The sequence below is a fragment of the Columba livia genome, chromosome 23 (genome assembly GCF_036013475.1).
Source record: "Columba livia isolate bColLiv1 breed racing homer chromosome 23, bColLiv1.pat.W.v2, whole genome shotgun sequence".
NCBI classification, from domain to species: Eukaryota; Metazoa; Chordata; class Aves; order Columbiformes; family Columbidae; genus Columba; species Columba livia.
Window position 1 is genome coordinate 6,711,775 of NC_088624.1, and position 25,294 is coordinate 6,737,068.

At 57.0% G+C, this 25,294-nt stretch overlaps 2 protein-coding genes and 2 long non-coding RNA genes across 4 annotated transcripts; all 4 read left to right on the forward strand.

The window, feature by feature from the left end:
• Positions 1-834: 834 nt before the first annotated feature.
• LOC135576137 (uncharacterized) lies at positions 835-2,571 on the forward strand. The gene is made up of 3 exons (XR_010467733.1): positions 835-1,159; positions 1,649-1,788; positions 2,458-2,571. It is a non-coding gene; the product is annotated as an uncharacterized LOC135576137 (long non-coding RNA).
• Positions 2,572-3,348: 777 nt separating this feature from the next.
• Positions 3,349-6,554, forward strand: LOC135576138 (maestro heat-like repeat-containing protein family member 2A). The gene is made up of 5 exons (XM_065039500.1): positions 3,349-3,499; positions 3,897-3,995; positions 4,944-5,095; positions 5,479-5,622; positions 6,360-6,554. Exons 1-5 carry the CDS (start codon positions 3,355-3,357, stop codon positions 6,525-6,527), a joined length of 708 nt encoding a protein of 235 aa, XP_064895572.1. The 5' UTR covers positions 3,349-3,354; the 3' UTR covers positions 6,528-6,554.
• Positions 6,555-6,922: 368 nt separating this feature from the next.
• On the forward strand, positions 6,923-7,814 carry LOC135576139 (uncharacterized). The gene is made up of 3 exons (XR_010467734.1): positions 6,923-7,062; positions 7,172-7,276; positions 7,738-7,814. It is a non-coding gene; the product is annotated as an uncharacterized LOC135576139 (long non-coding RNA).
• Positions 7,815-11,390: 3,576 nt separating this feature from the next.
• LOC135576233 (maestro heat-like repeat-containing protein family member 2B) lies at positions 11,391-17,777 on the forward strand. The gene is made up of 8 exons (XM_065039998.1): positions 11,391-11,888; positions 12,115-12,237; positions 12,535-12,602; positions 12,941-13,073; positions 13,174-13,269; positions 13,718-13,822; positions 14,031-14,154; positions 14,301-17,777. The coding sequence occupies exons 1-8, from the start codon at positions 11,778-11,780 to the stop codon at positions 14,348-14,350; spliced, it is 810 nt and encodes a 269-aa protein (XP_064896070.1). The 5' UTR covers positions 11,391-11,777; the 3' UTR covers positions 14,351-17,777.
• The last annotated feature ends 7,517 nt before the right edge of the window (positions 17,778-25,294 follow it).

A 25,294-nucleotide genomic window follows, 5' to 3' on the forward strand; every position in this document is an offset into this window, starting at 1 on the left:
CCAAAACCCAACAACAGCTACACGTTCAAGCGTGAGCCGCCAGAGGGCTGTGAAAAGGTGAAAGTCTTTGAGGAAAGCTTGTGAGTTGATCTTTTCTACAGAATAAATAACATTCAGAGTTACTCATTGGTTTATTGATTTTTGTCTCGGATCAGAATTATTAGTCCAGTTGCTAAAATCATGCTGACACCCTGATCCCTGTCTTGTGTGCCTGTGTGCTGGTAGATGCTTTAGGCATCTGAGATGCAGGGCAGCAGCCTCAGACTCCTCCAAGGAAGCTGCCTGGGATGGTTTTTGTTATTTGTAGGAATCTCTCTCCTGCAGGATCCACCCAAGTCTCCACCCAGGCATCTCCTGGATTCTCAAGAGCTCCTCTGACAGTGCCCCAAGATCCTGGTACCAGCCCCAGACTCTTCCACAGAAGCTACCGGAGAAGACTTTTTTCTTCTGCAGGAAGCTTTGACATCTAGAACGCACCAAGACTCTTCCCAGACTCTGCTGCAGCTGTTTGAGCTCTGCTTTCACTGTCTGAGATCCCAGCTGGCTGCCCCAGACTCCTCCAAGGCAGCTACCCAAGATGACTTTTCTCATGCTAGAAGCTCGCTTCTCTGGGAAGAACCCAAACCTCCTCCCAGGAACCTGCTGGAGTATTTTGACCTCTGCTTTAGGGACAGAAGATGCTGGGTGGCAGCCTCAGACTCTTCCAATGAATCTCCCCGAGGTGATTTTTCTTTCTGAGTGGAAACTGTCCTGACGGATCCACCCAAGACTCCTCCCAGGTACTCGCACAGTCACCTCACTTCCTATAGGAAGCTGAGGCCCCAGGTGGAAGCCCCAGACTCCTCCAGTGAAGCCACCTGACATGATTTTTCCCTTTTGGAGAAAACTGCTGCATCTGGGATCTACCAGAGACTCCTCCTGCTCTGGTCCTGTCTGGTCCCTGCCCCACAGTGTGTCCCCAGCACATGTCCCTGTGCCACCGCAGCCCTGGGCCAGGCACCGTGCCCTGCGGTGAGGTCACAACGTCTGGGTTCTATCTCCTCCTCCTGGGGCTGGTGTTGCCTTGGTTTCTTGTGGAGTTTGAGGGAGGAGAACCTGTTAAGAGGAGAGCGTTGATCTGGGAGATCTGCAGCCACGAGGAGGATGAGGGCGCTTCGAGGTGAGGGGCTGGCGGGAGGCCGAGGCAGCGTCTGTCCCTCCAGGTGCTGGGGGCCGTGTCCCCGTCACCTCCCCTCCCGTCCTGCTGCCAGGCACCTCCCTGAGGGCTCCGTCCTGTCCCTGCCCTCCATCGAGCAGCCTGGGATGGCTCTGAGACAGCCTGGCCCAGCAGCTCTTGTGGTGCTGTGCAGCCCCAGCCCTCCCGGCCCCCTGGCAGAGCCCCGTGTCCATCCCTGCCCAGCTCAGCCCCACGCTGGGCTCCCTCCAGCATGTCGCTGCTGTCCTGGCACTGGGGACCCCCGACTGGGCCCAGTCCCCCAGGGGGTCTGCCCAGTGCTGCAGCGAGGGGCACACTCCCTCCTCTCATCCCACCGACCACTCCTGCCAGCCCAGCCCAGCACAGGCTGGTGGTGCTGGGGAGGCTGAGAGACCTTCACCCCCCTGCTGGAAGCTCTGCGGCCAGCAATACCAGTTCCTTCTTTCCTTCCAGCTCTCTGTCCATGTGTGTGTCCCCCGTCCAGAGCCTCCAGTCCTGAGGACAGAGACGGGGTGACGGGGACTGTCCCTGAGGCTGTCGACACCTTTGTGGCCATTGGGACATCTGGGCTGAAACAGCTGCAAGACCATGAGGTGAGGCGGGGGGTGAGGGCTCCCCTCCATGCCCCGGGCTTCCCCGGGGCCATGGCAGAGAGGGATCTTGTCTAATGGCATCTCTGGCCTGCAAGCTGTGTCCCCAAGCACTGATCCTGCTGCTCAGATGGGACTAATGTCGCTGCTGCCTCCCTCCTGTCCCCAGGAGCTCTCGGCTTTCTCCTGGGCAGGGCATGGCCTCTGCCATCAGCCCCAGCTTCTCCCCAGTGCCTTTCCCCAGGTACCCAAGGCCCCTCCTGAGCTTTGGTTTGGAGCTGTCCCAGCAGCCCGGGGCTCCTGCCTGTGCGAGGAGCGACACCGGGTGCAGGGTGCTCATGGCTTCTCCCCCTCAGTGCAGGGACTGGTCCCCACGCCTTCGCCTTGCCCACCTGGCACCTTCCCTGTGACTGCCACCTTCCCCGTCCTCAGGAGTGACCCCCACGGCCTCTTCCCCTGGTGGGGTCCGTGTCCCCCTCTGGCTTGTCTGCTTGTCTCAGAGCTGCCGCGGAAGATCTTGCCGTTTCCCGTGGCTCTCCTGACGCGATGCCTGCAGCTTGTACCTCATGCCCGTGTCCCACAGATGGTTTGGAGGACAGTGGGTCTCTCTGGTGGCTCTCTGGGAACAAGGGTAAACGAGTCCCATCACTGCCCTTTGTGGTCTGTCCCCAGGGCAACCGGGTGGACACATACCGGGAGCTGGAGCATGCCTTGCAGGGAGAGGATGGCTGCTTGCCCGGTGGTGTTGTGAACCGCCTCATAGCAGAGGCCTCAGGTGACCTGCGAGCAGCCCAGGTGAGCTTGTTCTCCGACAGGGCCAGCAAAGCAGCGTGCCTCCATCCCTGGGTTCTGGGGAGATACAGAGATGTTCCTCGGTTATTCAGACCCAAGAAGGTCCTCAGAGAGAAGCTCTGGGGACTCTCCATGACAGAATTTGAAGAGGGGACACAGAGCTGTGCAGAGAAGTGGACTTGGGCTTGTTTCTAACTGAGCAAGAGCTGGTGTCAGGCTCAACGTTACTTCTTGAATACTGTGTTATACCTCGAATCCTGGGATCAGTTTTGGGCCCATCGCTACAGGACATCCCTTGAGGTGCTGGAGCGAGTGGAGAGAAGGGAAGGGAGCTGGTGAGGGGCTGGAGCACAAGGGTGATGGGAGCAGCTGAGGGACCTGGGAGGTTCAGCTGGAGAACAGGAGCTGAGGGGAGACCTTCTGATCTCTGAACTGCCTGAGAGGAGCTTGGAGCCAGGGGGGTCGGGCTCTGCTCCCCAGGAACAAGCGCCAGGAGCAGAGGAAACGGCCTCAGGTTGCCCAGGGGAGGTTGAGGTTGGATCTGGGGAACAATTTCTTCCCCAAAGGGCTGTGGGGCATTGGAACAGGCTGCCCAGGGCAGTGCTGGAGTCACCATCCCTGGAGGGCTGGACAGACGGACATGAGGTTCTCAGGACATGGGTTAGTGCCACGGTCGGGTTAACAGTTGGACTACGATGATCTTGAGGGGCTTTTCCAACCAAAATGATTCTGTAATTCCATGTGGCGCTTTTTCAGGGTGTGATGGATGATGTGAAGATGGCCGCCAGTGACTTCTTGGTGGCTCTGGCCCGCACCCACTTCTACTTCGTCATGGCTGAGCTGCAGAGCCACCTGAAGGTGGTGGGGAAGGTCCCTGATGAGGCTGTGCTCGTCACCTTGGGCAAGATGGCTGGCAGCTATGGTACGGCACATGCAGCCTCCTGGTTTTGGCAGGGGTCTGTGATAACAGGTGGAAGGGATCCCCCCTCCCTAAATGCCCTGTCTTGAACTGGGGGGGACTCTGGAGTTTCCGTGCCTCCTCGCTTGGTGCCAGGACCGGCCAGCAGCTCTGCCTCACCAGCCCAGTCCTGGTGCTCGGACAGTAGGAACCCACTGGAGACAAACCCGCAGGGTCTCTGTCCCCCACTGTCCCCCCTATTGCCCCACAGGGCTTCCCCGTGTGCCCCTCGGGAAGGCCACCCTCCCCACACCCTCTGGTGTGTCCTACACGGCCCAGCAGCTCCAGCCTTGCGAGAGATGGACCCTGGTGTCCCCTGTGTGTCTCTGACCCTCTGGGTCCCTCTGTCCCTCCTCTGCAGCCCTGCGCTGTGTCCCCTTCGCGGGAGCGACGCTGCTGGCCCTGCGCAGGACGCTGAGCCGGGCAGGGAGCGGCCGGACCCTGCGCATCATCTGCGGGGGTGAGTGTCAGCTCGGCCAGGGCCCGCGCAGGGGCTGGGGTGGCCTTTGGTGGCTCCATGTGATCCTAGAGGAGAGGTGGTGGGTGTCAGCCCGCCCCAGGACCCCGAACTGCTGAGTGTGCGGAGGAGCGGGGGAAGCCTGGGAGTTTTCTGGGGCAGGACACGTCAGGAACTCCGGGGTCCCTTCCCATGGCTTCTGTTCCTTACAAAGAGGAGCTACGAAGATGCTGAGGGGTCTGGAGCATCTTTCTTCTGAGGAAAGGCTGAGAGAGCTGGGGCTATTCAGCCTGGAGGAGGCTGAGAGGGGACCTTATTTATTCTGGTAAATATCTGAAGGGTGGGTGTCAGAGGATGGACCAGACTCTGTTCAGTGGTGCCCAACGCCAGGGTGAGGGGCAACGGGCACAGACTGAAACACAGGAGGGTCCATCTGAATGTGAGGAGAAACTTGTCTGCTGGGAGGTGCCAGAGCCTGGCCCAGGCTGCCCAGAGCGGGTGTGGAGTCTCCTGCTCTGAGACATTCAAACCTGCCTGGACCCACCTGTGTGATCTGCTCCGTGACCCTGCATGAGCAGGTGGGGCTGGGGATCTACAGAGGTCCTGAAACCCAGCCAGTCTGTGGTTTTGTGATTCCCCTTCTCTCCCCTGAGGTTTGAAGTCCCTGCACTGAAAGCGGAGTATGCAATAAGGGAAGGGGCTGTGGTGGCAAATGCTGGAGGCAAAGGGACCACTGGGGAGGAAGAGGTGCAGTGGGGAGGAGAGAAACAGTGGGGTCTTAGAATCCAGACATCTCCAGAGCACAGCTTGTCCTCGTATCCAGATCTGGTCCCGGACTGGGCCCTGCTGAGCCTGGGGCTGTATGTAAAGCAGGCTTGGGCGAGGGTACAAGGACCTTTCCCTGCTGCAGACTCCCATGTGCTCCCTTGTCCTTTCTCTTTCCTGGTGCAGTTCTGGAGCGATGGTCCAAGGGCATCACCATGTACTTGTGCAGCCAGAAACGACACCCCTTTCCTCAGAGCAGGGCAGCACAGCTCTGTGGAGACCTTTACCCGCTCTTCCATCACGCAGTGGTAAATTGGCTGGGCTGCAAGGAGGAACAGGTGAGAAGTGCTGCTTGCCACAGCTGGGGCCACAGCGGGGGTGTCCATGTCAGTGGGTCCGTCTGTGCCCCTTGGGGTCAAGCAGAGGGAAGCGGGGAAGGGAAGGGGTCTGGGAGGAAAGCCCCCGAGCGGGGAGCCTGCTGGCACTGTGCCTGGGGCTGGGGCCTCCCTGGAGAGAAGCAGCCGAGTCCTGTGGCCTTTCTGCAGGAGGGGCTGGGCTACCAGCCTGGGGAAACGCTGGCTCTGCTCTGGAGTCCCTCTCCCATGGGGCAGAAGGGAAAGGGAACCCCTCCCAGTGGGAAGGGCAGACTGGTGTCCAGGGCGTGCTGAGCACCAGGCAGAGCTTCAGCCGCCCAAGCGGAGCCTCTCCCTTCCCTCCCCAGGATAATCGGGCTGTCCTGGGTGCGGTGGCTGCCATGGTTGGTGTCCTTGTGTGTGAGGAGCGGCACTGCCAGCGTGCCCGGGAGCAGCTCCTCCGGCTCCTGCGCCAGCACCAGCGGGTCCAGGACACCTCCCGGGTCACCGAGGTGAGGACTCGCGCAGGACCCGGCGTGGCTGATCGGCGAGTCTGTGCCGGTGCCACACGGTGCTGGGGAGCTGTGGGGTGCCAGGGGAACTGGGAAGCTCTTAGAGAAGGAGCAGGGAGAGCAGAGGAGGCCTGAGGCTTCCTGGGCTCTTTGGGCAAGAAAAGAGCAATGGGGGACATGGGGGGAACCAAGAGTCCCTGGCGTTCATCTTCTTGGGAAGGAGGGCACTGGCACCTCCCTGAGGCCCTGTGCATGGGCAGAGCTTTGCCGTAACGTCCAGTGCCATCCAGTGAGGGACAAGGTCCAAGTGGGAAGTGCCAGGAGGAGACATTTCTTCCTGGAAAGGGCTGTGGGGCATTGGAACAGGCTTCCCAGGGCAGTGGTGGAGTCACCATCCCTGGAGGGGTTGAACAGATGGAGATGAGGTTCTCAGGGACATGGGGTAGTGCCAGGGCTGGGGTAACATTGGACTCAATGATCTTGAGGGTCTTTTCCAACCAAAATGATTCTGTGATTCTACAAATTGGAGTTGTCAGCAGTGTCCCTGTGCAGAGGGCAGAGACCCTCTGGTGCTGCTCTGAGGGGGCAAACAAGGACCCCGGGTGGGAGGGTTTGGGGATGTCCCTGGGAGCTGACATCAGGGGCTCCCCTCATCCCAGCCCTGCTAGGCTTCTCCTTTCCCCAGGGCATTGCGGTGGCTTTAACCTCCTCTTCCTCCCCTCCCCGTTCTCTTGTAGAACCTCGGCCACGTACTGCAGATGCTGGGGGGAGGTCAGACCCCAACCCCACGGGGCTCAGCTCTCGCCCCCCACACCGCTGGGCACCAGCAGGTAAGGGGAGCCTGCGGGGCAGGGCAGGGTGTCCCTCCGCCAGGACCACCTGCAGACCAGCACGCCAGGGTGTGAGCCAGGTGCCACGGAGGTGCCTTAAGGCTGCAGGAAGAGCAATGCTGGGATCCCAGGGAATGGCAGAAGATGTGCTGGGGAGGGTCAGTTGGACATGGGGAAAAGGTTCTTGACCCAGAGGTGCTGGACACTGGAAGAGGCTCCCCAAGGAGGTGTCACGGCCCCAACCTGACAGTGTTCAAGAAGAGACTGGACAACGTCCTCAGACCCACGGTGTGAACTGTGGGGTGTCCTGTGCAGGGACAGGAATTGGACTCAAGATCCTTGTGGGTTCCTTCCAGCTCGGGACATTCTGTAGTTCTGTGCTTGGAAGGGGCTGGGGGGCAGCCTGGTTCCCACAGCGATTTCCCTCTCGGCCAAGCTGCAGGAAGAGCAAGGGAAGGGAGGAAGGCAGAGAGCACCAAATCTTTTCAGTCCCTCTCAAGGCCGATGCACATTTCTCTCAAACGACCCTTGTTCCCACAGGTCCCTGATGTGACTGAGGAGCCTGGGCCAGCCCATAAGGCGAAGCCATCCCGCCCCATGACGCTGCAGGGTAAGGAGAGGGGACGGGGCGATGTCACTGTGCCGTGGCAGCTCTGTGCCTGTCCTCGGCAGCCAGGGGCAGCCGCCTGCTAATGCAGAATGCGATTTCTTCCCTGCAGCCCGAACCTGCCCCGCAGCTGTTCTGCGGTCCCAGCTGAGGCACGGGAGCGAGGCCCAGCGTGTGGCAACCCTGAGCCTGCTGGGAGAGCTGGCCCGCTCTGACGGTCAGTGCCAGGGCTGGGGACACACGGCAGGGGCTGGAGCTGCTGGGCTGAATGCTGGAATGGGCTGGAAGTGGTGCAGCTGCACCCGAGAGGAGCTGCAAAGAGCGGGTCCCCCAGCCGAGCTGACATCCTGTGATGATGCTCAAGCTGTTCCCAGCAGTTAGAAATGGGGGCACAGCAGGGACAATGCTCCAGGCTCAGTGACACGAGTGGATGGTTTGCAGAGGAGATGCTCCTACCAGTGCCATGTCTCTCATTCTCTGCGTTACCAGAGCTTTCGGTGCCTATAAAACAGCCATGCCTCTAGAAAGAGAGTCACTCTGTGCACACCCCTGCCTGCTGTGAATTCAGAGTCAGGCCCTGCTTCTCTGTCCCACCAGTGTATGTGAAGCTTGGAAGCTTCAAGGGATCCTTCTGCCATCAGGGCTCTGCCTCAGCACACCTCTCTGTGTCTCTTCCAGCTCCTGTAGCAAGGAAGAAGCTGCCCCAGGTGGTGGCAGCTGTGCAGCTGGTGTGCAACGACCCCAGCGCCCAGGTGAGCTGGTTTGGGAAGAGACAGTGCTGCCAGGGAGGGCAGAGAAACCCTTTCCCTCAGGACAGCCTGACCAGGCCATGGCAGCAGCAGAAGCTTCTGCCGTGCCCTCGTCACCTCCCCGTGAGCCACAAAGGCTTCCCCAAGCGCAGGCGGCTTCCCTGTGGTTTGGAACAGGGGTTGATAACCACGCTCTCCCCGGCAGGTGCAGAGGGCAGTTTTGGAGTTCATCTGGGAATTGCTCAGCTCCGGCTCCCAGAGCTGCTGGCCACGGGATGTGGTGGGGCACATCTTCAGCGAGTACAGCCGGAGCTCGGGCAGACTGGTAAGGACAGGGCAGGACACCGGGGCTTCGGCTGGTGCCGGGGCCGTGCTGAGAGCTCCTGCAGGCGCCCTTGCCCATGGAGAGCTCCACGCGGCAGGGCCATTGGCGCCAGCTCGGCCATCGCAGCAGCCTCCACAGGGCTGTGCCATGGTGGTGGAGATGTCGGGGTGACGTGGGTTTGCACCTGGACACGCCACCCAGGGCTGCCTGCACGCCCCTCGCGCTGAGCTGTGCCCACACACACCTCCAGCAAAGCTGCCTTGTGAAGGGAGGGACAGACTTGTGGGGACACGACACCATCCGTCCCGAAATGCTGATGGGCCATCAGCCCAGCTCAGCCCGTGCACACAGGTGGGCCTGGCTAGAGGAGCTTTCTGTGGTGTTTTCGTGCCCTGGCTCTCCAAAGCATGCCCTGCCCATCCCATAGCAGCCTGGGGCCCACATCCCTTCTGGCAAGGGGACAGGCTGTGTGGCAGCCCCTTGGGTGAGTGTTTCCAGCCGGGCACCCAGGAGATGAAGGCCAGGGATGGCCCAGCCTCCTGCTGGCTTGCCAAGGATCTTCCCTCTCTGGCTGGAGCATCTGGCTGGCTGGGAGATGTGTGTGTGCCACTCTCCTCCAGGGCTCCAGGAGGCTGTTTTGGGAGCAGGGCAAAGGAAAGGGCTTCTGGATTCTCCTTCGGGAGGTGGCTGCTCCCGGGATGCTGGCACAGCAGCGGTGGTGGGGCCGTGCCTGAGCCTGGTCGGTCGGGAGCTGAGAGGAACCGGGGTTTTGCCAACTCTGTCTTACAGGCGGCAGGAGGCCTTTTTGCCTGGGAGCCCCAGGAGGACAGAGCTCTTCAGTCCCTGTGCGTGGACATCCTGGGCTCGCTGGATGTCACTCGGAGAGGGATGTCCCAAGTAAGTTGCCCTCTGGCCTGCTGCTGTGGCCACTTCTTGCCTTCAGAGTGTTTTTAATTGCTCTTCCTCATGGCCTGAACCTCTCCCCTCACGTGTGCTGAAGCACACGAGGCTCAGGGAAATGCAGACCATCCTTTACATCTTGGAACTGAGTGGAAATGCTGATGTGCTGAATTGCCTGGTTCTTCTCTGCAGCTCCTGTGGCCCAGGCTGCTGCAGTACGTGGTGCCAGCCCAGTACAGCGGCGTGCTGATCCCGCTGTCCTGCGGCCTGCGAGCCCTGCTGGAGAGACGGGAGAGAGCGGGATGTGAGGAAGAGGAGGAGCCCGATGCTGTGGACTCGCCGGAGCAAGGTAGGAGCCCCAGGCAGTGCTGCTGGGTTTGGAAGGGGCTCAGGCCAGTCTGTGTCTCCCTGTGCCCCACGAACCCTGAGCAGGAGCCCAGGAAAAGCAAAGGGCAGAGTCAGGCTCTGGCTCCTGGGGAGCCGGGGGCTCCTTCCTGGCCGTGCTGGATCTGCCTCCACCCCATGCGGGGCAGCCTGGGGAGCCCCCGGGCCAGCCCTGTGGCCGTGCAGCTGCTCTCAGCCCTGTGTGGGCCACAGGAGGTACGAGGGTCAGGCCACGGCGGGGCCTCTTCATCTCACCAGCCTTTCCCCCTCCCCGCAGCCCGGCTGCCGGCTCCCCAGGCGCTGCTGGCTCGAACGCTGGTGAGTAGCGGGGCCCTGGGGAAAGAAAGAGCTTTTCTGGCAGCACTCCCGAGCCTGCCCGAGCCCCGCGGGGATCCCAGTCCTGTCTCGGGGCTGGCGGGGGTGGCTCTGGTGGCAGGGGTGACCCGTCTCTGCTGCCCTCGCCCAGGTGCTGGCGGCGGCTCCTCACACCAGCAGCGGCCGCGCAGTCGCTGCCTTGCAGCTGCTGCAGGCCCTGCAGGGCTGGATCTGCGGGGCCTTGGGGACAGCGTGGGCCACCGAGATCCCCCTCCTGCTGCAGCACCTGGCAGGTAAAGTGTGGGTGGGAGGAGAGGCTGGAGAGGAGGGAGGGGCAGCTTCCCAGCAGTCACACAGTGGGGATCAGCCATGGTCAGTGCGACCTTCCCCATCATGAATGCAGTGGCTCTGACAAACACCCCTGGGCTCCCTCCTGTGTCTGTGGCCTTGCAAGGGCTTTGGCACAGGCGCTTGTGGGCCCTTTCCAGCCTGATGGCCTGGGATTTCTGGGAGGTCTGACCGCAGAGGAGACCACCGGGCTCTTCTTTGGTGTGAGCTTGAGCAGCAGCAGAGCTTTTGATTCCTCTTGCTTTCTAGGAAGAGCCGAGAGCTCCCTGGACTCTGCAGAGTGGGAGCAGCATGTGCTTAAGGTACAGCATCCTCGGGGTGTCACAAACGGACGGGGAGAAGAGGGAGCAGACAGAGTTGTGGAGAGCTGGTGAAAAGAGGGCTGGGCTTGGCAGGGGAGACACTGCCATTCCAGCAGCTCTCCCCAGCAGCATCCCAGGACACAGGGGTGTGGGAAGGGCCCTGGCCAAGGGCAGGGGGACACCCGCTTTCTCTCCTCTTCCCCCCAGTTCTTGCGAGCATCCCTGAAGCTCATTGAGGATGAGACCTGGAGCGTGGGCCTGAGCCAGCAGCTGAGCCGGCAGCTGGGCAGCTCTGCCCCCGGCTCCTGGCAGAAGGTTTGTCTCCTGCCCCACACCGGGACTCTGCCCACGCAGGCAGTTTTCACTGCTTCACCCCCAAACTGCGCTTCCCCCCGTGCTGCCCCGGCCTGGCACTGCGGGCAGTCCCGCCTGCTCCTGGGGGAGTCGGGTCAGTCTGGGGCCAGCCCTCTCCTGACAGGTCGGGCTGTGACCGCATCTCGGGCTCAGCCTCTTCTCGTTCAGCTTTTCCTCTACAAGGCTCTCGGGACAGCGCTGGCAGGTTGTCGGGACCTCAGCCACGTCCAAGGGCAGGTGCTGAGGTTCCTCCAGGACACAGACTCTGCGGAGCTCTCTGAGACCCAGGTGAGGTGATGCTCATGTCCTGAGCATCCTCTGCCTGTTGCTGGGGCAGAGGGAGAGCTGCTCCTGGCCCTGCTCCAGACCTCCCTGATGTGCCCATCGCTGCTGTTTCCCCCTTATTGCAGCGTCCTGCCTGGCCGTTGTCACTGGCCATGGCTGAGTGCTCGGGCTGGAGCCCACTCCCCATTTCCCTGTGGTTGCAGGGGATGATTTCTGTGGTGTCCCATGCTGCTGAGACCCACTTCAACCTGGTCTTGGACACAGTGACCGCTTTTACCAGAGACAGGTTTTACGAGACTTCCACGGGCTGGAAGGTAAAGGATCCAGGGTTTCACTCTTTGGCTTTCCTTTTTTTGACCTTATTTCCACTTCTACACCTTCTGCAGCCAAACTGTGGCAGCTGTGTTTATATCAGCCCTCTTGTAAGAGCTGCCCAAGACCTGTGTTTCAGAGGGGATGTCCCGGCATTGGGGCCCCTGAGCTGTGTTGGGAAGGACAGCGGTAAATCCGCCAGCAGTGTGTGCGATGCTGGCTGCTCCCTGCTCCCCATCCCGTGCCAGAGCCCCGGCTGCAGGACGGGAAGAGCTCCCGGCCCCGGAGCTCGCAGCTCGAGGAGCTGCCGGGAGGTGCCCAGGGAAGGAAGGAGCTGGTGAGGGTGCGGGGCAGGACCGGGGCTGACGTCTGGGGGCATCTCTGTTGTCACAGGCACAGCTGCCGCAGGGCACAGAGAGACCTCAGGCCACTCGTGCTGCTCTGATGTGCGTGTACAGCGGCATCGCTCTGCGTGCCCCCAGGGAGCAGCTGCTCGCCCGTGTGGATAGGGAGATCATGGGCACCATCCTGCAGCTCTCCAGAGTCACACAGAGGGTAGGAGCACGAGCCGTGCAGGGACAGGGACACCTGAGTGCCCTCATTCCAGCCCCTTGGGGCCGGGGTGTACCAAGATGGACAAACTCTTTCTAAAGATCCCTCAAGGAAGGGTTTGTCCTCAACATCCAGATGCAAACGCCTGTGTGTCCCCCTGCTGATACTCTTCTTCCACCTCTCAGCCCTGCAGAGAGTTCAAGGGGTGCTTTGCTCTCTTTGCCCTCAGGAGATGCAGCTCAAGCTCGCCCTGGTGCAGAGTGTCACTGAGGTCAGCTCTGCCATCCAGACTGTGGGTGATGCTGGCAGCTTTGAGCTGTCCTCGAAGCAGGAGGTGACACAGACCCTGCTGGTGAGTGCCTGCAGCACGGACAGTCACACGGGGGAGCTTTGGGCTGCACTTTCCCCAGATGGGCGATGGTCTCTGGGCTTCTCGCGAGCTCCTGGAGCTGTGTCCTGAGCTGGGGGGCCCTGGGGTGCAGGGTGGCTGTGGAGCAAGGTCCCTCCCTCGGTGCCTTTGGGGACCCGTGGGGTGACGGGGCAGTGTCTGCCCAGGCCTGGCAGCAGAGCCGGTCCCGGGGGAGGTAGGAGGGCCGTCCCGTGTCCATGTCTACTGACAACTCTGCGCCTGTGTCTCTGTGACTTGCAGGACTGGATCAAGGAGGAGCCTGCGGACTCCCTGGTGTACGGAGTGTTTCAGGCCCTGGAGGAGTTGAGGTGAGGGCTGTTCCCGACTCTGGGGACTCCCCGTGTGCCCCATCCCAGCTGGCCAGGGCAGCCCCAGTGGTGTTGAGCTGCTGGGGCTGTGGAGTGGGAGGCTGCTCCCCACTTTGGGTGTCTCCTGAGCCCCAGGGGTTCCTTACCCTGGGCTGGGGGTTTGCTGCTGCCCGGGGGGAGGCAGGAGCTGCTGGAGCTGAGGGCAGCGCTTGCTGGCAGGGGCTGGGGCTGGTGGGTTTGGGGCCCTGGATTAGGAGGAACCCAGGCATGGTTTGAGCCACTCTGGAGAGGGCTGGTAAATCCCCTTTCTCTTTTCTCTTCCTTTTTCCCCTGGCCAGCAAGCTGAGGCCAGCGCTGAGCAGGGAGGAGAACCGCAGCCTGCTGGCAGTGTGCTGCCAGGCTGTCCTGTCCTCTCCTTCCCAGGAGGGGATGAAGAGGGGCAGGACGGTGCGGGCAGCTCTGAACATGCAGGTACCACGGGGCAGTGCCTGCCACCCCGGGTCAGGATCCCCTCGGTGTGCCCTGGCAGCCCCCGTGACGCAGAACCTCAGCTCTCCTCTCCTGCTTCCAGCTTCTGCACAGGAGAAGTGTTGAAGATCTGGGCCACCTCATCGAGACTCTCCTGGCGGCAGAGGAGCCCTCGGCTGGCTTTGATGATGTGTTCCTTGTGAGTAGCCATGGGGAAAGCGTTGCAGGGGCAGGGAATCAAGGATTTAGCGGGTGGCAGTAGGTGGACACCCCTTTCCTACGGGAACGTAGGGCTGTGGCCCCTAGCCCTGAGGCCGTGTGTCCAGTCAGGGGCTGAGCTGGGGCACAGCAGCGCCGGCCACTGCGGCCTCAGGCCGGGCAGAGAAGTGGTCGCAGGCCGAGGAGAAGCCGAGAGCCGGCCATGGGCTGGGTGACAGCAGCCCGGGGAAGGCTGGAGCGGGGACACGCTGGCAGGGAAGCAGCACCTGGCCCAGGGCAGGGTTGGCTGGAGAGAGTGAGGCAGCGGAGGCTGCAGGGCCAGGGCGCTGTGGGGCTGGGGGCCGTGCCCGGAAGGGGCCAGAGAAGGACGGAGAGGAATCTCCAGGAGAGGAAGATCCCTGTTGTGAGAGAAATGCACCCTGCCCCAGGTCCTGCAGCACTGGCTGGGCTCCGACAGAGACTGGGAGCGGGAGAGAGCCCTGCGGGTTTGTGCCCGTGTGCTGAGGGCTTGCAAGGAGCGAGCTGAGCTCACGGTGAGTAGGGACCCCCGCACACCCTGGTGTCCCCCCGCACCGTTCCTGGCCCCGCAAGGCAGCCCTGCCCGGCTGGGTGCTGGGTCTGGGTTCCTGGGCAGCTCCTGCCGGCCCCTCTGCCCGGCTGCTGCTCAGGGAGCGGGACGGGCGACCAAGGCGAGCGGGTGCTGGGGCAGCTGTGACCCTTGTCCTGCTGCTCTCCCTGCAGAGAGGACGCCCTTGCCGGCAGCTGGGCTCCCTGGTGGCACTGCTGGTCTCTCTGACCAGTGACTGCCTGGACTCGTCCCGCCACAGGGCATGGCTCTGCATCAGCTACCTGGACCAAATGCAAGGTGAGGAGAGCAGGCAGTTGTGTAATGAGTAAAATTGTCTTCTTTAAATAGTTTTATGAAACCCTAAACCCCCTCAGCATTACTGCATTTAAAGAAATTGCAAACTAGACAAGAGCAGCCATCTGATAACCTTTTATTTTTAACAGTGTCAAGATATTCCGGCTGGGCACCGAGCAGCTCCACTGGCTCAGCGTAGCAGCCGTACCCACAGCATCGGTACCCACAGCATCGGTACCCGAACGCCTGGCGGAGCAGATACGAGTAGTAACAAGAGCAGCCGCTTCCAGTCAGTATCTCCAGCCTCATTTCTTACCATCTCTAATGAAGGCAGTGAAGAAAGTCCATGCCCATTTCTAGGCCAGAGCCATGGCATGGAATTGCAGCCCTCTTCTGCTCCTGACAAGAACAAGGTGAATTGCATTTCAAAAAGTGGCTCTGCTTTCTTGTCAGCATCCTCAAGTCACTTATCCACACACAGGATCTCACACTTACGGGCACTACACAGAGCCCGACTGTCTCCTCCAGCCCGACACCAGTTTGTTCCACTCCATTTCTGTGGCGTCCTTGTCTACAAACACAGATCAAGACAGGGTCTCCTGTGGAACCAGCACAGCACCACAGACCTCTCCGCTCCAGCAATCGGGTCCTGTTGAGGAAGCCTAAGGACAGTTCCAGATTGTTTTGACATTTTGCTGGGCAATTACAGGGAAAAGGTTGGAACCAGTTGCCTGGACCTTTCTGATCACACTATTGGCATTGTTTTGATAATTTCTGGCACTGTCGTAATTGAACTGTCTGTATAATTGCCAGTTTGGTAGCACATTGAGAAGTTCAGGAGGATGCAGCAGCTGATGCTCAGTTGCACTTTCTGCTTGTGAAGACTCCAGTCCTGTGTCCTTCCTGCTTTTTTAAACACTGCTGCAAACAGAGGCTCTCGTCACAGTGACTCACTGCCAGTGATGTCCGTGTTTCCTCGCTGAGTACCTGACAGCTTCTCTGTGCAATGGAAAGGGTGAAGAGCACATGGGAAGCGACCAGAGACTCGCGGTTGCCAAGGCCAGTGCTGCAGGGTGGCTCCTGGGGTGTCTTATTTCCCTTTGACTCCTCCTGCACACACACGTACAGCCCACATAGGCCCGTGGCTTTTATCTGAACGGTTTGAGGCAGAACTGGCACTTGTAAGAATCTTTTTTACTGGACAGACCTGTTCTCATCTGGAACTGATGTGCACTGAGATGTATCTCCAAAGCAAAGCTGGTGAGTCATTGTCACTTGTTCACACGAGGTGAATACAACCTGCGAAAAACACCCTTGCCATAGAAGCATCTGAACACTTGTGCATGTCAGGACTGCTTTTGCCGTATAATTCCATAGGTTCAGTGTGTGCCCTCCATCGAATGTCGTGGCCTAAAGATGTTGTTCTGGCTTTGACACAAATCACTTTGGTGTGTATTAAAACAGAAACGTTTGTGCTTGGAAAAGGTAACAGAAGGTCCGGCTTTCCTAACCGAGGACCATGAGAAGCACTGTGGAAACATTGGTTTTCTAAACCTGGATATCGAGGAAAACAAAATGACCAGTTATTGCAAGATGTTGATACGGAGGCTGCACTCCAAGGGAACTGCCCCAGTCTCTGAATGCTCCTGAATTCCGCAGCCCTGCGGCTGCACTGGTGTGAGCTCTGCTGGGAGCTGAGGTGTGTTTGGGAATCCCCCCGGCAGCAAGGAACAACAATACATTTGCTCTTTGTGTCGCACCTGTGGCCTCTGGTTGTTCTGCCGCCCGCCTGCGTCGGCTCACACAGCGTCAGCAACGGAGACATCCCAGCAGCAGCTTTGAAAGTCCCATTTCAGGTTACAGTGTGGTCCAGATGTGCTGCCTGATCCTATGGTGTTAATATTTGATACGTTCTTGGTAAAATCTCTTTATCTTCTAAATGGAGTTTCAGATGTGGGAGGGGGAGGTTCCCCCTCACCTCTGTGTGTTACAGTGGGGACATCAGCCTGTGCTGGGGAACGTTCAGAACCAGAGTGGAGCTGTGGCTGAGCCCTCAGTCGCTCCTCATGGTGTGTTTTGTTCCCGTGGCAGCGGCGCTGAGATGCCGGGCGGTATTACCAGGCAGTATCACTGGGCAGTGTGGCCAGGCAGTGTCACTGGGTGGTGTTGCCGGGCGGTGGGGCCGAGCCCTCGGGAACGGTGCCCCCTCACCCGGGAAGCAGCCCCTGAGCCCCCAGTTGTCAGAATTGATGTAAATGGTATGGACATGACTCGCTTTCTAGGGGGGGAAATTGACACCCGTTCTCTTATCTTCTGAGAACATGGTCATGCCCAGGTATGTGCTTCATTCCAAAGATGCTTCGGTTCGGTTTTGTTGAGACAGCTTGGTTGGCGAGCTCAGCCTTATGGTTTGTGACCGTAGGAAAGGAAGGAGGGTGGAAGAAGGATATTCCTTTTGGTTTTGTTGTTCTGGCCATCCACTCGGGTTTCTGTCGGAGCAGAGGAGAAGGTCCAACGCCAGCTCCAGTCTGGGTGCACGTGGGCAGTTGGCTGCAGGCCCTGGGGTTCAGGACAGCAGCAGTGCCTGGACCCGCACCCGCTGTCTCCCGCCCTTTGCGCTGAGCGGGAGTTTGTGCCGCTGGCGTTTCCAGGGCTGTGTCTGGGGCTGGAGCCCGTGCGGTTCAGAACCAGGCGGCCGGGGCGATGCCGCTGGGAAGTGAGGAACCGCCAAACTGCAGCTGACCCTGAAGAGCTGTGGCCTAGTGGAGCTGGGCTCTGGGTTGGAGGGGTTTTAATGCACGTGTATTGAATTCCAGAGGAAAACTTCATCTAGTCGGTTAATTGAAACAGCTTTAGTGGCGTATGTTACGTGCTAACACACAAAGCAGCGTTGCGGTCTCTGAAACATGCATAGAAGGACGTATATTTAAGACAATTCTAGACGTAAACAAGCATTATGGTTCTTATTGGGATCTTTTGGCATCTAAACTCTTAAATGGGGAAAACATCTGTGAAGCTCCTGCTAGAACAGCTGCAGAGTGGTGAAGAATGAATGTGGGACAAATCACGTTTGGATGCTTCACTCCTGCCACTTTCAGTCAATAAAGGAGCCAAATAACATGCTTGTGATTTATAAACATTATTTTAATGTTCATGGCTTTTACATGTTACACATCCCAGGGTCTCAACTGCTGCAGTTCATATAACGTACGGTGAACAGGGAGGCGCTGAGTGTCCCAAAGCACGCCTCAAATCTGTAGGATACTCTTACCTGGAAACCTCATTGGACATTTACTCTTTGGTTTCTGAGTGTGTTCAACTAGGTAGTAGTTTATTTTTAATGCATCCTATTAAATTTATTTTAAACCACTTTTTTCTAAGCTGTAAAATATGCAATGTGACTCAATATGTTTGAATTGAAATGATTTGTCAGGTGACACGTAGTGGAAATAATCTTTATTATGACAGTGATGTTTTTCTCAAGTATTTTGCCAAGAAAAGTGAATTTCTCAGATTAAATGGGTAGAAGTCAGCCAATACCTTTTTCAAAGAATGTGAGTTTGTCTCCACCTCTGTGACTAGTTGGAAGTATTTGAGTATACATAATGTATACATTAAAAACAATTAAAGGCATCGCTGATGTTATACTTGTTGTGTGTGGATATTTTTTCCTGTTGCTTCATAGTGGTCCAGGCAAACTCAACAAAACACACCAGCAGAGTGTGAGTCAGTGCACCTGAAGCTGGATCATGTAGCCTTGATCTTTATCACAAGAGACGTGTGATTCAATCAAACTCAACAAATATTGCTGAACTGATATATGTCCACCTGTAAAATAATCACTGCATGCTCAGGTTCAGTCTGTATAGTTATGACAACATCGTTTAGATAGCAGCAACTTTTAACCTGTTTTTTTCCCTGCTAAATAATTTGTGAAGATAGAATGAAAGGAAAAGATGAGCATATTCCATTCAAAAGAAAGAAGTCTTTGAACACTCTGAATTTACAGTTCTGTTCCGAAAGGGCACAAGTTAATACAGGTGGATCAACATTATGTAAATGCCATAGAACAAAATGTGGCTACTGTTGTTTATCTGCTACGATTTCTGTAGCGTTTTTAGACAATTTTAGAAGCAGACTCTTCTAAGGAATCCAGGATCTTGTGCTTCCCTGCATGTTGCTGATTCTGCACATTGTCTTCGATTAATGCTGACCTGGGGGATTTATCTGCAGTAAACACGGTGTAGATACTAAATCGGGTCTGGAAGCCATCTCAGGAGATGGATTAGCTCATCATTACATCAAAAACAGAAGGAATGCTACTTCCTTGTTTCCTGTGCTTATGTAATAAGGCACATATGTGTAGTAACAGAGTTCGTGCCCCCCGTACTTCATGTGCTTCTAGCAGTGTAAAAATAAGTTATTAAAATCAAACTGGCTTTCAGGTTTCCTGTTTTAATCACTTTCCCAGTTCCACTCTTTGTGTTTTTCTTTGTCACTGGAGCCCAACCCCGCTCACTGTCCCGCGACTGGGGACTCCGGACAAGGGGACACAGACGCGGGGGCGGCTGCACAGTGGAGCTCAGCGGACTTGAGAACCGCTCAGCTGGGTGAGGATCAGACACGTATAGAGCAACTTTGCTTTTTAAATGATGAGGGTTATGTGCTTTGGTTTGGAAGACGTCAGATTTGGAACGTTAAGGAAGCTGTAACTCCCTTGGTGTTTCCTTCTCCCCGCAGTCGCATTTCTGGTTCTGTCTGTCCAGTTGTGCTCCTCTCCCACACCAGGTGCTGATCGTGGGGCTCAGGGTGGGGGGGGCAGGGAGGGCGGGGGGTCCGTGGGCTTCAATAAGTTTTGTTTGGGGTTTTTCAATCGCCTCTGTTGAGACATTGTATAAAAACTGATTGCTGCAGTGCTAATGAATGAACAGGAGGATGAGCAACAGACTGCAGAAACTGATTGGGTTTTGGTTTATTGAAAAATTGTTATTTAACTCAAAAGCAATAAGATCTTGCAGTGGTCTTCTAATACCTAGTGACAGCTTTTTAATGTACTGGATTGGAACTTCGAGATGATTTTTGATATGAAGCGGCTGTTCCATTGTGGAATAGTGCAGGAGTAAACTCTTGCATTTCAGCATTCCTGGCAGATCTGCAGCTTGATAAAGACCTCAGGCTGCTTGGTTTAATCAGACTTTTGTAGATCCCACCTTCACTGCTCAAAGCACCGGCTGCCAACGTGTTTTCTGGTGTTGTCACTGCTTTCTGAGCAAAGACGGCAGAGGCAGCAGCTCTGCTGGTGGTGTCTGTTTGATTGAAACACGGCTATCTACAGGAACTTTAACCTGAAAGCTCAGAAAGCTGTGGTCGGTGGTATATCTGTGTAATGTTTGTAGATTCTTCTGCAGTTATTCTTATGCCAACGAGCACGGAACGTTTGTGAGTGTGACCTGCTGTGCGGTTCGAAGGAAGAAAGATGTGTGAGCTGCAGCAGCAGGAAGGCTGCAGCCGTGTAAGCCGGGGTGCAAACGGCACGAAACGGGCTGCAGCGGCGGAGCCCTCGGTCCCGGGCCGTCCCGGGCGGGCGCAGCCCGAGCGCTCCCGGCCCCGCTGCCGCTGACCCGCCGGGGCCGGGGCCGCGCTGCGGGCGGACAGCGCCGCTCTGCGGCCGCCGGCGGCTCCGGGCCGGGAGGGGGGGCGGGGCCCGGTGGCGGGCGCGGACGGGATTGGCTCCTGCGCGGGATGGGCGGGGCCACGCTGCAGAAGCGCGCGGGCCGAGGAGCTTGCCTGAAAAAGACTGTGGCGACTGGAACAGAGACCTTACCCTGAACCGTGGCTGTTCAGGTCACCGGCTGTGGGGAGTGCCAGAGCCTGCTGCTGTGGGGGAGGGAGGCCAGAATTTGACCTGTGTGGGGTGTGAGCAGGTGCAAGATCTGCTCAGCATGGTTGCAAAACTCAAGGAGGAGGTCGAGACACTAAGGACCATCAGGGAGTGTGAAAGGAGATAAACTGGTGGAGTAACTCCCTGGTGTGCCACTCAGAAAGGCCTCAGGGGGATACCCCCCAAAAGGTGACGGACCCCCTATCTGTCAGGCAGAGGCGGAAGACCCAAGACAGCCCCTGCCCTGTCGCTGTCGCGCAGAGGTAAGTGACCTAAAAGATGAGGAGGATTGGAAGCGAGTTCCCGTTGGGTGTCACGGGAAACCCCCCCTCCCTACCTGCTTTACGTCCCCAGGTGCTCCTCTGTAACAAGTTTGAATCCCTGGAGCTTGAAGAGCAGGTGGGTGAGGACACGGTGCAAGATCCGCCTACAGGGACACGTAGGAAGAGGCAGTTAACTCCACACCTCAAGACTGCCTCTGACAAGAAAGAAAGAAGGGTGACTGTAATAGGCGATTCCTTCAGAGAGGGACGGAGGGCCCAATATGCAGAGTTGGCCCTCGTCATAGGGAAGTTTGTAGCCTACCCGGGGCCCGGGTCAGGGATATCACCAGGGCACTCCCTGACTTGGTGCACCCGACAGACTACTACCCACTGCTGATCTTCCAGACAGGTGGGGAGGAGGCTGCACCCCACAGTATGAGGGGAATAAAGAAAGACTTCAAGGCTCTGGGATGGATGGTGAAAGAGTCTGGAGCTCAAGTGATTTTCTCGTCACTCCTTCCATTTTTGGGTGACAACGTGGGATGGAATAGAAGAATTCAATCCGTAAACGATTGGCTTTGAGACTGGTGCTACAGGCAGGGCTTCGGATTCTTCGATAATGGCTGGATTTGTAGGACACCAGTCCACACAGTGATGCGTGGGAATTGTTTATCCTGCAGGGGCAAAAGGATGCTGGGTCAGGAATTAGCAGGGCTCATTTGGAGAGCTTTAAACTAGGCTTGAAGGGGGATGGGGTTGCATCAGTGGGGCAGCATTCTAGAATTGATGGGGACTGGGAGGCCTCCCATCCCCCTAGGGTGGAATCAGAATGCTCAGCTTGCTCCCTGAAATGCTGATGAGGCCTCTACAGGCAGCTGAGAGCAGCCTCACAGTCACAGGCCCTGGTTGTCATGGGGGATTTGAACTTCCCTGATGTCTGCTGGAAGGACCATTCAGCCAGCCGGGCGCAGTCCAGGAGGTTCCTCCAGTGCATTGAAGATAACTTTCCGATGCAAATAGTGGAGGAGCCGACCAGGAGAGGTGCACTGCTGGACCTCATCCTCACTAACAAGGAGGGTCTGGTCGAGCAGTAAAGGTTGAGGGCTGCCTGGGCTGCGGTGACCACGACAAGGTGGAGTTCAGCATCTTGTGCGGCAGGAACAGAGTAGCAAGCAGAATTGCAACCCTGGACTTCAGCAGGGCAATCTTTGGCCTTTTCAAGCAATTGCTAGAGAAAATCCCATGGGCAAGGCTGTTTGAAGGTAAAGGGGCCCGAGACAGTTGGTTAATATTCAGGGATTTCTTCTACCAGGCACAAGATCAGAGCATCCCAACACGCAGGAAGTCAAGGAAGGGAGCCAGGAGGCCTGTGTGGCTGAACAGGGAACTGCTGGGTTAGCTCAGGTGGAAGAGGAGAGTTTACAGATCATGGAAGGAGGGGCTGGGCACTTGGGGAGAATATCAGGCTGTTGTCAGGGGATGTAGGGAGGCAACTAGGAAAGCTAAGGCCTCGTTAGAATTAAAACTGGCACGAGGGGTCAAGGACAACAGAAAGAGCTTTTCCAAATACGTGGCAGATAAAACTAACAGCAGAGGCAATGTAGGCCCACGGATGAATGAGGTGGGTGGCCTGGTGACAGAAGATACAGAGGAGGCAGAGTTACTGACTGCCTTTTCTGTTTCTGTCTACTCTGCCGGAGGCTGTCCTGAGGAGCCCCGTACCCCCGAGGCCCCAGAGGAAGTCGGGACGGTGCAAGAATTTGCCTTGGTTGATGAGGACTGGGTTAAGGAACAATTAGGCAATCTGGACATCCACAAATCCATGGGTCCAGATGGGATGCACCCACGGGTGCTGAGGGAGCTGGCTGGGGTCATTGTTGGACTGCTCTCCATCATCTTTGCCAAGTCCTGTGAGACGGGAGAGGTGCCTGAGCACTGGAGGAGAGCAAATGTCACTCCAGTCTTCAAAGAGGGCAAGAAGGAAGGCCCGGGTAATTATAGACCGGTCAGCCTCACCTCCATCCCTGGGAAAGTGATGGAACGGCTTATGCCTTGAGATGGCACCAAGGATATCAATGAGAAGAGGGTCATTAGGGGCAGTCAGCATGGCTTCACCAAGGGGAAGTTGTGCTTGACCAACCTCATAGCCTTTTATAAAGATATAACGAGGCGGATAGATGATGGCAGGGCGGTGGACGTGGTCTACCTTGACTTGAGTAAAGCATTTGACACAGTCTCCCACAGCATTCTCATAGCTAAAGTGAGGAGTGTGGTCTGGACGACCAGGTAGTGAGGTGACTGCAAACTGGCTGAAGGAAAGAAGCCACAGAGTCCTGGTCAATGGAGCAGAGTCCAGTTGAGGCCTGGATCTAGTGCAGTGCCTCAAGGGTCAGTGCCTGTACTGTTCAATGTATTCATCAATGACTTGGATGAGGGGCTACAGTGACTATCAGCAAGTTTGCTGATGACACCAAGCTGGGAGGAGTGGTGACACTGGAAGCTGTGCTGCCATCAGAGACCTGGACAGGCTGGAGAGTTGGGTGGGGAAAAATGTAATGAAATAGAACAAGGGCAAGTGTAGAGTCTTGAATCTGGGCAGGAACAACCCCAGGTTCCAGTATAAGTTGAGGAATGATCCATTAGAGAGCAGTGTAGGGGAGAGGGACCTGGGAATCCTGGTGGACAGCAGGGTGACCATGAGCCAGCACTGTGTCCTTGTGGCCAAGTGGGCCAATGGCATCCTGGGGTGGGTTACAAGCGGGGTGGTTAGTGGGTTGAGAGAGGTTCTCCTTCCTCTCTACTCTGCCCTGGTGAGACCCCACCTGGAACATTGTGTCCAGTTGTGGCCCCTCAGTTCCAGCAGGACAGGGAACTGCTGGAGAGAGTCCAGCGTAGGGCAACCAAGATGCTGAAGGGAGTGGAGCATCTCCCGTGTGAGGAAAGGCTGAGGGAGCTGGGGCTCTGTAGTTTGGAGAAGAGGAGACTGAGGGGTGACCTTATTAATGTTTACAAATATACACAGGGTGAGTGTCACGAGGATGGAGCCAGGCTCTTCTCAGTGACAACCAGTGATAGGACAAGGGGTAATGGGTTAAAGCTGGAACATAAGAGGTTCCACTTAAACTTGAGAAGAAACTTCTCAGTGAGGGTAACAGAGCACTGGAACAGGCTGCCCAGGGAGGTTGTGGAGTCTCCTACTCTGGAGACATTCAAAACTCACCTGGACACGTTCCTGTGTAGCCTCATCTAGATGTTCCTGCTCCAGCAGGGGGATTGGACTAGGTGATGTTTCGAGGTCCCTTCCAATCCCTAGCATTCGATGATTCTATGAAGTTCCTGCGCCACGACACAGATCACATTTATTACTCTTGGCTTTAGAGACCTGGAGAACCAAACCCAAACTGTTCCCATCGTGCCTTGAAGCAGCCTCTGCTCATGCGCAGTAGAGCAGATAAGTAGATAAATATTTGCAAGCAGCTTTATCTCCAGTCGCTGCCTGTTCATATAATTCTTATTCAACATTGCGCCATGCCTCCAACTGAAATGTACCAGCTGTAGGAAAGTCTAGCACATGATTAGCAATCCATTCTGAAAAAATTAATGAGTCAGACCCCGATACATCCTGAATTTGCATTTGTAGCAAATGTTGAAGGACATCCAGGGTTTGTCTTTGTTCAAGGGATAACTTCCCTCCCACGTTCCCAGTCGCTCACCTTTCCTTGGTGGTGGGTGCGCCCTGTCCTGGTTCCCTGTCCTTTTTCCTGGTTCGATTGGGCTTCGCTGCCAGAACGGCTGCTGCCCTTGCAGCCGCACTGGAAGTCCCTGTTCCAGGGCGCCATTTGTAGCGAATGAGGTACAGACTCTTTTAAGGTGCAATGAGAGACGTTTATTACAAATTCAGGCTTGCGTTTATACTCGCTATGATGCTTGCTCAAGCATTTGTTGATTAGCTAAGTTAGTCATTACATAAGTGATGTATTTTGTGTTCCCACCAAAGTTACTGCCATAAATGCCTTTTTTGTCTATCACAAGCTGTCCCTCTGTCCTTGATGCATCAATCCTGCATCAATCCCTCTGTCCTTGATGTATCACATAGCACACAGTCTTGTATTTTTCCACTAACGCTTGTTCTCATGCTGTTGGCTCTTGCAGTTTCTCACGTGCCCAGTCTTCGCGTACTGACACAGAAGAGGGATCACGAAAGAGGATTGGAGCGCACCTGTGAGTCAAGAGGGGACAAGGAGGAAGATGACAGTGGTGGACCTGCGAGTGAGGAGGGGACAAAAGAGGAGGAAGGTGATGGAGCTACGAGTCAAGAGTGAGGAGGAAGATGAGCAGCCTGAGCCAGCGAGGAGGAGAATGTCTCCTTAAGCACAGGGATCAACCTGTGATGAGTGCTGCCCCCTCCCACCCCTAGAAACCGTGCTCAGGGGCCCGGGTCTCCCTGTCCAAGGTGGTGTCCAACAGCCTGGGCCAAGTCTTCAGCGCTGACTGCTGGTAAAGTGGGAGCAGGGGCTGTTGGCTGGGTTTTGGGAGGTGGGGGTGGTGAGCAGGGGCCGGGCTCTTGGACTCGGGAGCGGTAAAGGGAGCAGGGTGGTCATCTCTTGAGAGGTGTCTGCTTGTCTGCCAGCAGGTAAAGGTAGGGGAAGAGGATCTCACCTGGGCAAGGGCCTGGCCAGCTCTCCACTCACAGTTGTCTGGATGCTGTTGTGTGCTGCTGTAAATGCCAGACGTGTAGGGCAGAGGGTGAAGCTGACTTTGCCTGGGCGGCACAACTGGCTGGGTGTGCAGAGCTGAGGAGAGCGGGCTGCTGCGGGTGACCCTAAAGCTGGAGAACCGGCCGGCAGCTCCAGACGCTCCTGCTGCCGGGCAGGGCCGTGCAGGCCAGCGATGGATAAAGATGATTGGAGTGCACCCACCAGTCAAGAGGGATCAAGAACGAAGACGCTGGTGGTGGAACCGCAGGTCAGGAGAGCTCAAGGAAGGAGAAAGGTGATTG

Bases quoted from the DNA above. Each gene is read 5' to 3' on its own strand.
- LOC135576138 (XM_065039500.1), top strand. From the start codon at position 3,355: ATGGCCGCCAGTGACTTCTTGGTGGCTCTGGCCCGCACCCACTTCTAC. The intron at 3,500-3,896 runs GTACGGCACATG...CCTCCTCTGCAG, and splicing joins CAAGATGGCTGGCAGCTATG to CCCTGCGCTGTGTCCCCTTC. The intron at 5,623-6,359 runs GTGAGGACTCGC...GTTCTCTTGTAG, and splicing joins ACACCTCCCGGGTCACCGAG to AACCTCGGCCACGTACTGCA.
- LOC135576233 (XM_065039998.1), top strand. From the start codon at position 11,778: ATGTGCGTGTACAGCGGCATCGCTCTGCGTGCCCCCAGGGAGCAGCTG. The intron at 12,238-12,534 runs GTGAGTGCCTGC...TGTGACTTGCAG, and splicing joins AGGTGACACAGACCCTGCTG to GACTGGATCAAGGAGGAGCC. The intron at 13,074-13,173 runs GTACCACGGGGC...TCCTGCTTCCAG, and splicing joins GGGCAGCTCTGAACATGCAG to CTTCTGCACAGGAGAAGTGT.